Raw genomic sequence first — 13,467 nt, 5'->3', positions numbered from 1 at the left:
ATTATACCATAAATAATCCAACTTTAAACAGGCTCTTAAATATTTCTTGCTATATCCGTAATACATATAATTGTCTACAATTAAAATGATACAATTACTCATAAGCTGTTACAGACACAATGTTTATCCAAATTAACGATTCTTTTTAAGACAATGAGAATAAGTCCAAACAGAAAACAGTAATATCAAAATGACTTTTATTCTTTATTAAAACATATTTTTATATATAAAAATACGTTATATGCACGTTATAGTTCATCTTATAATTTATGAAATTTTGCCACGATTACGACCATTTAAAATTCTTAATGTACAAGTCAGCAAAATTTAATCAGCGGACTTTTGTAAATTTGTATTCTTTTAAAACTTTTATTAATAAATACAAATAATTTTTCTAATAATAAAGTATTCTAGCTAGGGCCTCTTTGGTGTTCATGTATGAAAAACAAGAATCGTTATTCCTGCCTGGACGTCAGTGTCTTTATACAAAGGTATTTTGTGTGACTTATAATTCATAAAATAAAGCACTTGCTTTTCTTTTAATTTGTATCTTCACTTGCATGTATCCGAGCAAATGTAATTGTTATTGTCACTGCTCTATTTCGCTGATGTAAAAATTGTAAACTGTCTATAATCTGTTTATTATATATGTGCGTGCGTGCGCGCGCGCGCGCGCGCGTGTGTGTGTGTGTGTGTGTGTGTGTGTGTACATTTATATATATTTATCTAATACATTTTTATATATGTTGCTATTTATGTGTTTTTATATGAAATTTTTTTTATCGAATACGTTATACATATAAGATTCATTTGTAATATTCTATAATATTTTATACATTACGATAGCTCTATATACTGCATGTTTTTGCAATTTAATTTTGTATATACTAAATATTTAATACAAATATTTATACATATACTTAATTATTAGCTCCATACACGTTGTTTTAATTGATTCTTTAATGAATAAATAACTATTTGGATATTAATGCTTTATTGCGCTCCAAAATCCGCGCAGACTATCACTAGCCATTTTATTGAATATTTGACTTAATTATTATATTCTTATATACATTTATAATATAAACACAAATGCTTTAGCATTATATTAATTTTATTATGAGTAATTATCACAGATAAGAAATTCTCCGCACGGTTATTTGTTTACTGTTAAATTTGAGATTTAAGAGGTTGTATTTTGGAAAAAGAATGTAATTTTATTGATATGGATTTCATTGTATATATATTAAAAGTTACAATGTCAAAAATATTATGTAAAAATAATAGAGTACAGTAAATTTCTAAATAATAAATAATATATGCGTATATTTTAAAAAACACGTGTCTTTTAATTATTTTGTATGGGTAATAATGATATACATGGCTAATTATAATATACATTCAAAAATTATATTAATTATTAATTCTCTAATTTATTAAATATTAAAATTAACTAAATGCTATTTGCCTCTAAAACTTTTTATATGTTATGTACTTATAATAATAAATTTCAAAAATAATCCTAAAACAAGAAATATTCGAACTATTTGTAGATGTAAAGTTAATAATATGAGCACAAGGATCAATTACTATATAAGTTTTGTAAAAATTTACTTGCAGTCATCAAAGATTATTAACAAGAAAACCTATAAAATTTCTATTCAATGAAATTTTACTGTTCTCTGTATTTTTACATATTATCTATAATATCCATTGATGTCAAAATATTCTATTAACATCATCAGAACTCCCCTGAATTATGTATATAAAAAATACAAATTTACTTAATTACCTTTAATCGGCGAGAAAAAATCAAATTATAATTTAGTACACCAATCGTAACTTGAGCAACTGTCCTTTAAAGCACAAGTAGCAATGTGAAATTTTTTGAATTCTAGAGCGTCTTGGACTACGTTGTACTTATCTATGCCCATCAGTGCCGGCAGTGATGACGCCGATTTGCAGTCACACCGACAGCCAGGGCTGCGTTCAGATTCTCTACCCGAGTGCACCCAGGCACCTAAAGAGCGTTTAGATTCCTTTAGAGTGTCCTGCCCCTACCAGACATAAGGTGGGTCGTTCACTTTATCACTCTGTCTATCCCGAGAAACTGGAAAAACCACATGGGTCCTTGAGCCAGGTGCAACGGGTGGGTGACGTAAAGGTGTGTTTCAAAATGTATCGCTATAAAAATTTCTATATAATTATGATAAAGCTCGTATATTTAAAACAAATTTGAAATAAAAAAATTAATTAAATTTAAAATATTATAGTAAATAAAAATTAAAATGTATAAATATAACAAAGAAAAACGTTAATAACAAAGTAAAGTTTAAACGTTCTGTTTATTATTCTATTTATGTAATTACAGATTAATAAATATTAATCTTTTATTCTATTAATGTAAGGTTTCTTGGTCTGCAGTCTCACAAAACCGTTATATAAATATTTATATTTAAGATTAGTATGTTAAAGATTTTTAGTATTATTAAATATTTTCTGATACTAATAGAATATACTGTTTGTTTTCTGTTCCTGAATTCCCTGAATTAGTGTGCACTTAAAGTGAAATAGATATATATTTAAAAGTTAGTAAAAACAAGAAGGAACGTTCCAGTGCAGTCTAGTGCAGGAATAGAAAACAAGCCTATACATACAGGGTGAGTCATTTTAATCTATGGACCCGAATATCTTCCAAATAACGGTATCTACAAAAAAATGATTTAGATAAAAGTTAACCAGGACAGAGGGGGTCATTCAATTGTACCATTGGTTTTGACCTTGAAGTCAATTTTGAAGGTTATTTCAAGGTCACGATGGTTTTTTTAAATGGGACACCCTATTTTTGACTGCGGATTTCGAAAGAGCAGAAAATTTTACATCAAACTTGTCTTATGAAAAAATTGTTTTTGCGACCTTGGAAAGGTAAAAAATGAAGGTGAAATGCCTGAAAAACGATCTGGTGTACTTTTTCTGAAATGACGTGGTTTTCTGGGTAACACAAATGTGCATAATGCTTAAACATTATTACTTGCAACTTTCGGCCAGATTCTTCGACGCACGCCTATTGCTCCCCTCCCAACGCTCGCGCCTTAGCAACGGCGCCGCCGGACGGTGTAACGCACGGTCCTGAGACGATGTATCGCGCTCCTTAGTTACGCCGTCCGGCGGCGCCGTTGCTAAGGCGCGAGCGGCGGGAGGGGAGCAATAGGCGTGCGTCGAAGAATCCGGTCGAAAGTTGCAAGTAGCTGACGGCACTGCGATACCTAATGCTAATAATCAACGATTGTAAAAAACTAAACAATTACGTTTGATTTAAGATTTATAATTATTGTTATAATAGAGTTTTATTCCTTTTCTTTCTTACTCACTTCTGCATAATTGAAAATTTACTATTTAAAGTTGCTTAAATTTAAAAATTCCAAGCATACATACAGGGTATGTAGGTAATTACATTCACAAGTTACCTTTCCAGAATGGCTGATTATAGTCCTAATGAGATTGTTGATATTATATTAGTTTTAGGGGAGTGACATAGCAATTACAATGCAGCATCAAGGCTTTATGCTCAACGTTTTCCTAAAAGGCGACATCCAACTGATATGACAATACGTAGTTTAGTCCAAAGAGTTCGCAATGGACATCTTGTTCGTCAACATCATGAATATGAGGAAAATGATACGCGAGCTGTAACTATTTTAGCAATACTTCACCTTAATCCTCATGTTAGTACTCGCCAGATTGAAAGGGAAATAGGTATACCACAAAGAACTGTTGTTAGAATTTTAAGAGCTCTAAATTATCACCCTTTCCACATCACTCTTACGCAGGCTTTACAGCCTAATCATCATCTGATGCGCATTGCTTTTTGCCAGTGGACTTTACAAATGTTACACGATGATCCAAATTTTTTTAGGTATGTGCTTTTCTCAGATGAGGCTAAATTTTATAGTGACGGACGACTTAATAGACACAACTGCCATTATTAATGAGGGGGGTGACCAATAGGTCAGATGTTAATCCCCACTGGTATAGGCCAATAGATCATCAAAATCGATGGAGTATTATGGTGTAATGCGGCATTGTAAATGGTTATTTGATTGGACCTTAATTTTTTGAAGAGAACGTTGATAGACACAGTTACTTATGTTCGTTGCTAAGAGATCACTTACCAGGCTTATTAGAAGATGTTGACTTAGCAACAAGAGCAAGAATGTGGCTTCAACAAGATGGTGCTGCACCGCATTATGCACTCATTGTACGTGCCTTTTTAAATGCCAGTTACAATGACAGATGGATTGGACGAAGGGGTCCAGTTGAATGGCCTCTTGCTCATCAGACGTCGCCTAATTTCTTTTTATGGGGATACTTGAAAAATGTCATTTTTGCTGAACGACCAACCACAAGAGATGATTTTATGGACCGCATTCGTAGAGCTTGTACAGCCATTCCTAGAGCTATCCTGCTTAGAACTGTGGATAGTTTTCAAAACAGATTGCAGTTATGCCTCGAAGCCAACGGAGGTAATTTTGAACAATTACTCCGTGGGTAATTCATTTAAATTACAGTGTCAGTGAGAGGCGAGGAAACTCACGATAATCAAGCATCCCGACGTGAGAGGCAAGGGGACTCACGATAATCAAGCACCCCGACGTGAGAGGCAATGGGACTCACGATAATCAAGCACCCCGACGTGAGAAACAAGGGGACTCACGATAATCAAGCACCCCGACGTGAGAGGCAAGGAGACTCACGATAATCAAGCACCCTAAAGGAAACAGAACTTACTATGTCCACGTCGTTGTTTTCGGGTAACGCTAAAAGTAAGATGAAAGGGCTTTTGACCTTGATATGACCTTCAAAATGTCAAGTCGAAAAACTAAAAAATCCCTATGCTCATGTAAAAAGTGCCATTGTTTAAGAGCCCATTGTCAAGAAACAGGTTCTGCGGTCAAAAATAGGGTTTACTAATCAAAAAATGCGTAATGAGCCTCAAACAACCTTGAAAATTGACCTCAAGGTCAAGCTAGTCAAAGTGATTAACACTTTTACAATTCATTGACTTTGTTTAAGCATTATGCACATTTGTGTTACCCAGAAAACCACATCATTTCAGGAAAAGTACACCAGATCGTTTTTCAGGCATTTCACCTTCATTTTTGACCTTTCCAAGGTCGCAAGAACAATTTTTTCCTAAGACAAGTTTGATGTAAAATTTTCCGCTCTTTCGAAATCCGCAGTCAAAAATAAGATGTCCCATTTAAAAAAACCATCTTGACCTTGAAATAACCTTCAAAATTGACCTCAAGGTCAAAACCAATGGTACAATTTGAATGACCCCCTCAGTCCTGGTCAACTTTTATCTAAACCATTTTTTTGTAGATACCGTTATTTGGAAGATATTCGGGTCCATAGATTAAAACGACTCACCCTGTATAATAGATGGTATGCGCAACATATATCTTCATCTAATTTGTTAAAATAAAAATTCATGTTTATTGTTTAAATTGATTCGTCCTTTTCTACTAGCATTTAATTTTCATCTACTTTAGTTATATTGATAAAAATATTCATAGTAAATTATTTATGCATTATCTTTATCGTTTATCTTGATTTATTATGTAATTTATTCTGAATCTGAGATATTTATGTTACTATTTCTCAGCGTTATTTGCTAAACACACCCAATGTTTGAGAGTGCGTTCAGATTCCATAAACCACTAGGGAGCTTTTCATTAACTCCGCCTATTTACCCAGTCACCCAGAGATCACTCACCGGGTGGAGAATCTGAACGCAGCCTTACGGGCAGGGCCGGATTAACGTAATGGCCAACCCGGCTTTTGCCGGGGGCCTCGCAATTAGGGGGGCCTCAAGTTTGTTGAAATATTTTCCAAAAAAAAAAGAAAAAAAAACCATTTAACAGCAAATTAGCAAATGAAAACTTTTTTAATTTGTGAAAATTCTCGTAGCGCTCGGTGCTTGACGCTCAGTGATGCGCCGACGATGCCGACAGCGTCGAGCCGTCGAGCGCCGCCGAGCGCCGCCGAGTCGCCGAGCGCCGAGCCGCCGAGCGCCGAGCCGCCGAGCACCGAGCTACGATTTTCATTTCTTGTATGCGCCCCCACCACGCGCTCCGGCAGCAGGCAGCTAGCGTAGCGTCCCGAAATCACTGATAGCTGGTAGCGGCGGCAGCGGCGCGCGGCGCTTCGACTCTATTCGACAAGTCGGCAATAGGCTCCATTCGTCCGCTACTACTTCTTGCGCTCGCTAGAGAAATGTAACTCTAGATCAAGGAACAGCTTAGTATATTTTCTAAGAGATAATTTAGTTTTTTAGCGCTCAGGGTTAATGAAACTTTTAAGTTTTGATTGAGAATAAAGTAATTTATTTTAAACGCTTGTAATAAGAAATACTAAAAAAAGAAAAGCCAGGAAATTAATTAGTGTCTTTTTTGTTCCTTTGTGTCTTTCTATTTCCTTGTCTTTTGCTATTTTTTACGGCACATTTATAGCAAAATGAAACGAAATTTTGAAAGTGGAGCTCAAAAAAGGAAAAAAGTTAAAAAAGAAGAATTATTCATTAAAAATCTGAAAAATATAAATTCGTATTTTCAAACAACAAATACTAGCACTGAAAATAGTACAGATGTCACTACTCTGTCTGTTAATTTAGATTCCTCTGTGTCTAATTCTTCTTCCATTTTACCTGTCGATCCAAATGATAATACTGAAACTATCATTTTTTATTCTGACAATGACAACGGATCTAAAGAACAGAGTACAGATCCACCATTGGAACCACACGTTTTGGAAATCGGTCCATCTACATCTAATACTCCCAACTATATTGAATCAAATTATACTGATGATCGGATAAATGATAATGTACAAAGTGCTATTCCTCATATTTCTGATAGTCAATTAAATGAACCAAGTTCAGATCCAGCTTTATGGGAGCTTTTTCGAGGAAGTCGAAACGCATTACAGGAATACTGGATTAAAAATGGATTTACAAAATGCCAAAATTTCGATATACATGCGGATTATAAGGCGTCAGTTCGAAACTATGAAAGTATTGAAGGAAACAAAAAAATCAATCGACCCAGAAAATTACAAAATTCCTATTTTTACCGGGAACTTCAAAATGGAGAAAAGGTTAAACGCGAGTGGGTTTTATATTCGCCGTCTCAAGGCAAAATTTTTTGCTTTCCTTGTAAATTGTTCAATGAGTCGGATACTTCATTTACAACTGGCTTTAATGATTGGAAACATGGATTAAAATCCATTTCAGATCATGAAAATAGCTCTGAGCATAAAACAAATTTATATACTTATATCAGGCGCACAAAAGTAGTCGGAAGAATAGATACTGAACTACAACTTCAACTTAACGAAGAACGTAATTACTGGATCGAAGTATTTCGAAGAATAGTTGCTGTAATAAAATTTCTAGCATCAAGAGGTTTGCCTTTTAGAGGTAGCAATGAAATTTTCGGTTCTAACAGAAATGGTAATTACTTAGGAATGTTAGAACTAATAAGCGAATTTGATCCATTTTTGCGCGAACATATAAAAAAGTTTGGAAATAGTGGACGAGGAAAAACTTCTTTTCTTTCCTCAACAATATGTGAAAAATTAATCGAGATTATGGGGAAAAAAGTATTTATGGGAATTATAGCCGAGATACGACAAGCGAAATATTATTCTATTTCAATAGATTCAACGCCTGATGTAAGTCATGTAGATCAGTTGACTTTCATTATCCGATATTGTAAAAACGGTAAATCAGTTGAACGATTCTTAAAGTTTATACCGATTTATGGGCACGACGCAGAGAATCTGTGTGAAGTTGTCATCAAGTTTCTAAATGAAAATGATATATCCATTTCAAATTGCCGAGGCCAGTCGTATGATAATGCCGCAAATATGGCTAGACGATATAATGGATTGCAGGCCAGAATTAATGACATTAATTCTTTAGCATTTTTTATTCCCTGTAGTGCACATTCTCTAAATCTTGTTGGCGTTCAGGCCGCAGAATCAACAGAAGAAGTTTGTAAATATTTTGATTTCGTTCAAAACCTATATACTTTCTTTTCTGCGTCAACGCACCGATGGGCTGTATTAATAAGAGCATTAGCTACTTTAGGTCCAAGACAAAAAGTAGTTAAAAATTTGTCTGATACGCGCTGGTCAGCTCGTGCTGATGCTGTTTTCGCATTAAATAATGGATATAAACCTATCAGCTTTAGAAACACTCATTACTGCTGAAAATGAATCCGAAGAAACTAAAACCCGAGCTACTGGTTTGAAGAAAAATATGGAAAGATTGGAAACGGTTTTTCTAACTATTTTTTGGAACGATGTATTAATGAGACTTAATAAAACGAATAAGATGTTACAGAAAACAACGTTGACCTTGTCTGTTGCTGTCAAAATGTTGAAATCTTTGATGTTATATATTAGCGAAAAGAGAAATAAATTTGATTGGTACGAAAAGCGTGCAAATGAGATTGCGCCAAATTCTGTTTACAAAGATATTAACGAACGCATCAAAAAACGTAGTACTCGTTTGACTTATTTCGATAATACAGATACACCAGATCCAGATGTGATTCTAGAAGGAAGTGAAAAATTTAAAATTGAAACTTTCTTGCCTGTTATTGACACACTTTTAAATAATTTGACTAAACGCTCTAAAGCTTATGAAAACATTTTTGAAATATTTGGATTTTTAGAAATTTTGACTGATGTAAATGAACAAACGTTGACAAATTCATGTACACATTTTGCTTCTATTTACAATAAGGACGTAAATGAAACAGAATTGATATCAGAATGTTTTCATTTAAGAGTATATTTGAAAAATGAATTAAAAATTAATTCACACTTATTGCAAAAAGAAAAATTTTCTACAGAGAAGGAGGAATTTAAAGATGGGACAAAAGATATAGAAGGTCAGGAAAAAATAAAAAAGCAGGAGGAAGAAATGAGTGAATCGGAAAGAACTACCGATAGAGAAAGTGACAGTGATCAAGAAGCAGATCTTAATGAAGAAAAATCTGAAAATGCCTCAATACAAAAATTAAATTTAAAAAGTTTGTATTACTATTTATATGAAAATCAACTCTTTGAAGCTTTTTCAAATGTAGAAATAGCATTGCGCATTCATCTCTGTATGATGATCAGTAATGCTACAGGGGAGAGATCATTTTCAAAATTGAAATTAATTAAGAATGTTTTAAGAAATACAATGACAGAAAGAAGATTAAACAATTTGAGTATTATTAGCATTGAAAACGAGTTTCTTAAAACATTAAATTTCAATGATGTTATTCAAGATTTCACGAATAAAAAGTTAAGAAGACGTTTGGTACATTAATGTGATTTATTTGAAAATTATATATATATATATATATACTAATATTAACACTAAGATATATATTAAAAGAAAGACAAATAAAAATTTTTTATTGTTCATTAAAAAATAAAAAAAAACAAAAATCTCAAAAAAATAATAAAAAAAATCATAAAAATCATAAAAACTATACAATAAAAAACATAAAAACTATAAAAACACAAAAAAAAACAAGAAGAAAAAGCTCCATTGACGGGTCTCCACCTTGACGTGGTAATGGAGCTTAGGAATACGATTTCTGACCAAGAGAAACCCAATATTTAATAAAGCCAAATAGCCAGTATTATTGGACATGGTACTAAGGGGCCTCATTACAAGAGATGGCCGGAGGCCCCAAACATGTTTAATCCGGCCCTGCTTACGGGAGAAGATGGATAGGCGAGAAATTAAGCGAAACTAGGCCGATGTAACAGGTAGAGATCACATGTATTATAGTGCATAATAGAGACGGCATACAACCAACTAAGGAAACATTATAAGCCAACGTAAAGAAGAAAAAAAAAAGATAAGGCTTTGGCCAAAAAGAATAATGAGCAGGACGCGGGAATTATCTTAACTCGTACAACAATTACGCTAAACGCGCCGACCACTGCGACCGGTCCCTTTTCATAAGTTTATACATACATATATATATATACACACATATATATATATATATATATATATATATATATATATAAGTAGATGTGAAGGGCCGATTCTAACCCAATTTGGGTGGGGGAAGTCACGTGACATGGAGGAGAGTGGGGAGAGTGATGGTGCCCCCCCCCTATTAATTAAATTAATTAAAATAATTTTATATTAGATTATTAATTAAATTTTATATTAATTTTATATCAAACTATTAATTAAAATAATTTTTATATTAGATTATTAATTAATTTATATTAATTTTATATCAAACTATTAATTAAAATAATTTTATATTAGATTATTAATTAAATTTATATTAATTTTATATCAAACTATTAATTAAAATAATTTTTATATTAGATTATTAATTAAATTTATATTAATTTTATATTAAACTATTAATTAAAGTAATTTTTTTCCAAATTGTTATTTGCTAAACTAATTTTTAATAAATTAATATGAATTTTTATTATGTTTATATTAGGTTAATATTAACCTAATATCAATTTAATATAAATTTTATATTAATTTATTAAAAAATTAGTTTAGCAAATATCAAAAATTTGGGAATAAACGTATCGCTCTCTCTCTCTTTCTCTCTGTCTTCTTCCCTCCTGTGCGCTCTCGCTCGCACACGTTACGACTATTATACATGGTTTTTTTCTTTCTCCCGCACATGTTGTTCTCGCTTAAATATGGTATGACTAACGCTTTATCTTCTAAGGGACAATGGTTGAATAGGAAAAGATAATATTGAAGACATCGTTTCAAAATTTCAATTTTTTATTTATTTGTCATGTAATGCATCATGTACAATATTATCTAAAGCGTAAGCTAACATTTCACATTCTAAAAGCGAAGTTTTATCATATTTTTCTCGCAAGAGTTTTGCCGCATCACATTTATTATTAACATAATTTTGGCGTAAAAGGGATACAAAATGTTTATATTTTTCGCTCACTGTATATGTATATTGATATAAAGAATAATATATATGCTCGACGCATTGTTCGAGCTCAAATAGAAAAAGTACAGTTTTTGGTTTCAAATACATGCAAGTATCGCGTAATGTTAGTTTAACAACATTTTCATTACGCAGTTTAATGAGTTGCACAATAAGATCTTGAATCGGTAATGCTGAAGAAGGCGAAGTCGATTGCACGAGTCGCTCAATATCCATACGTTTCTGGAACAGTGCTGTCCACGTTGCATGAGCCAGAATGATTTGATTGCCTCGGTTGTCACCAATAAGTATCTCCACAAACGATGTTGATCCTACGCTGATTCCAATGTTGAGATATTTATACGCTGTGGACGTCAATGCCAATCTCCTCCCCAAAATGCGAGGTGTATACCGTGGCAATATTCTGTAAATAAAAAATATGGATAAGTTAGTTGCAAAAACGGAAACAAAATATTTAAAAAATGTATAAAAATTATAGATACTTACATTTTTTCACACGTTTCGTCCTGTTGAAGCGGAACGTAGTAGTCCATCTTTTCCTCGTATATATTTTTTTTCTGAGAGTTTTCAACTGTTCACTGAGCGACTGATGCAGTAGAGTTTTCTGGCTTCCTTTTTATTATGTAATCCTCTCCTCTATTTTGTAATCTTTTCCATATATCCAATAAAATAAATTTTTTACATCACTTGTTCGTATTTAATACAGATTATAACTTAACGAAGGTCCACTCGTGAAATTTCTCTACGTCAGAAAGCTTGCCACGAATCACATGGTTGCGTCTATAAAGCTTTGAGATTGTATCGTGATCACAGTTACTATTATAATTTGATATGTCTATAAATGAACGATAATTGTATCTACCATGTGGGGAACAAGGAAATAATCTGTTCTCATGATTATAGTCACGTTATAGTCTCAGTGTTCCTAATTTATAGAGCTAGCAGTATCACATCGTACATTCTAGAAAATTCTTAGAGTAATATCATTCAAATCTAGAAATTTCTCATAGATATTACGTATTGAAAAGAAAATCTTCAAAAGAAGTTTTATTCAACTTAATCATAGGAAGAAAAAATAATGGAAAATCTATTGTAATGTTTTATCTTGACATAGAAAATCAGCTTTTTTTAAAATTGATATGATTTATCTTTATGGGGTGCTTTATATTAATTTATCAAAAAATTAGTTTAGCAAATAACAATTATTTAGGAATAAACGTATTGCTTTCTCTCTTTTTCTCTCTGTCTCCCTCCCTCCTGCGCGCTCTCGCTCGCACACGTTAAGGCTATTGTGGTTTTTTCTCTCTTGCCCACACACATTAAGTTCTCGGTCGCATAGTATGACTAACGCTTTATCTTCTATGACAATTATATATACTCAAACAATGATTAAACATTAATTGAACATCAATTGAACCACGTTGTTCTATGATCGAACATCTATTGAACCACATTGATCAATAATTGAACATCAATTGAACGTCTATCGAACCACATTGTTCCATGATCGAACGTCTATCGAACCGCGTTGTTCTATGATCGAACGTCTATCGAACCACATTGTTCCATGATCGAACGTCTATCGAACCGCGTTGTTCTATAATCGAACGTCTATTGAACCACATTGATCAATAATTGAACCACATTGATCAATAATTGAACATCAATTGAACATCTATCGAACCACATTGTTCCATGATCGAAGGTCTATTGAACCGCGTTGTTCCATAATCGAACGTCTATCGAACCACATTGTTCCATGATCGAACATCAATTGAACCACGTTGTTCTATGATCAAACGTCTATTGAACCACATTGATCAATAATTGAACATCAATTGAACGTCTATCGAACCACATTGTTTCATGATCGAACGTCTATCGAACCACGTTGTTTCATAATCGTTCTACTATTGAATCATTATTATACCACTATTGATTCTTAACTATCGGGATAGGGAAAGAAAAAAAAATACAGGTATATATTTATGTATTTTATATTTTTATTTTTTCAAATAATACAATTTTTCTTTTGGCGTTGTGACCACCAATTATACATTTTAAATATATTTTGTTATGAGCAATTCTTAACATGTTTTCCACATTGTATAGTGTTAGTAGCATCTAATTTATTCAAAGATTCCATGTCTTCATAATCAGCATCTATGATCTTGATGACTACATTATCTCTCGCATCAGCATCCAGCATATCCTTCAACCACTCTTGTTTCTCATGCCCCTTAACATATACAAGATCTTCATCGTCGTCACCACCGATGTCATCATTCTTTATACAATGTTTCATCACCCCAATGGCTATAGAGGAGAAGAAGTATTGCGTAATATTAATTTTTGTAAGAATAACGTTTCTGTAAACATTTATTATATCATCACTTATTCTGGTACATGCTATGTATTGCAAAATATGCAAAATTAGAGGCTTCCTACAGCA

The 13,467-nt window shown here is 32.8% G+C and overlaps 2 protein-coding genes across 2 annotated transcripts; one reads left to right on the top strand and one right to left on the bottom strand.

Annotated features, from left to right (window-relative positions):
- Nucleotides 1-5,825: 5,825 nt before the first annotated feature.
- Nucleotides 5,826-8,271, top strand: LOC120359886 (zinc finger MYM-type protein 1-like). Its single transcript, XM_039459317.1, has 2 exons — nt 5,826-5,874; nt 6,674-8,271. Exons 1-2 carry the CDS (start codon nt 5,826-5,828, stop codon nt 8,269-8,271), a joined length of 1,647 nt encoding a protein of 548 aa, XP_039315251.1.
- Nucleotides 8,272-10,816: 2,545 nt separating this feature from the next.
- LOC120359889 lies at nt 10,817-12,488 on the bottom strand. The gene is made up of 2 exons (XM_039459323.1): nt 11,502-12,488; nt 10,817-11,418 (listed from the first exon to the last, which is right to left on the bottom strand). The coding sequence occupies exons 1-2, from the start codon at nt 11,546-11,548 to the stop codon at nt 10,839-10,841; spliced, it is 627 nt and encodes a 208-aa protein (XP_039315257.1). The 5' UTR covers nt 11,549-12,488; the 3' UTR covers nt 10,817-10,838.
- Nucleotides 12,489-13,467: the final 979 nt, after the last annotated feature.

The sequence above is a fragment of the Solenopsis invicta genome, unplaced genomic scaffold, assembly GCF_016802725.1.
Source record: "Solenopsis invicta isolate M01_SB unplaced genomic scaffold, UNIL_Sinv_3.0 scaffold_294, whole genome shotgun sequence".
NCBI lineage: Eukaryota > Metazoa > Arthropoda > Insecta > Hymenoptera > Formicidae > Solenopsis > Solenopsis invicta.
The sequence above is the reverse complement of the archived record's forward strand: the minus strand, read 5'-3'. Positions and strand labels throughout refer to the sequence as shown.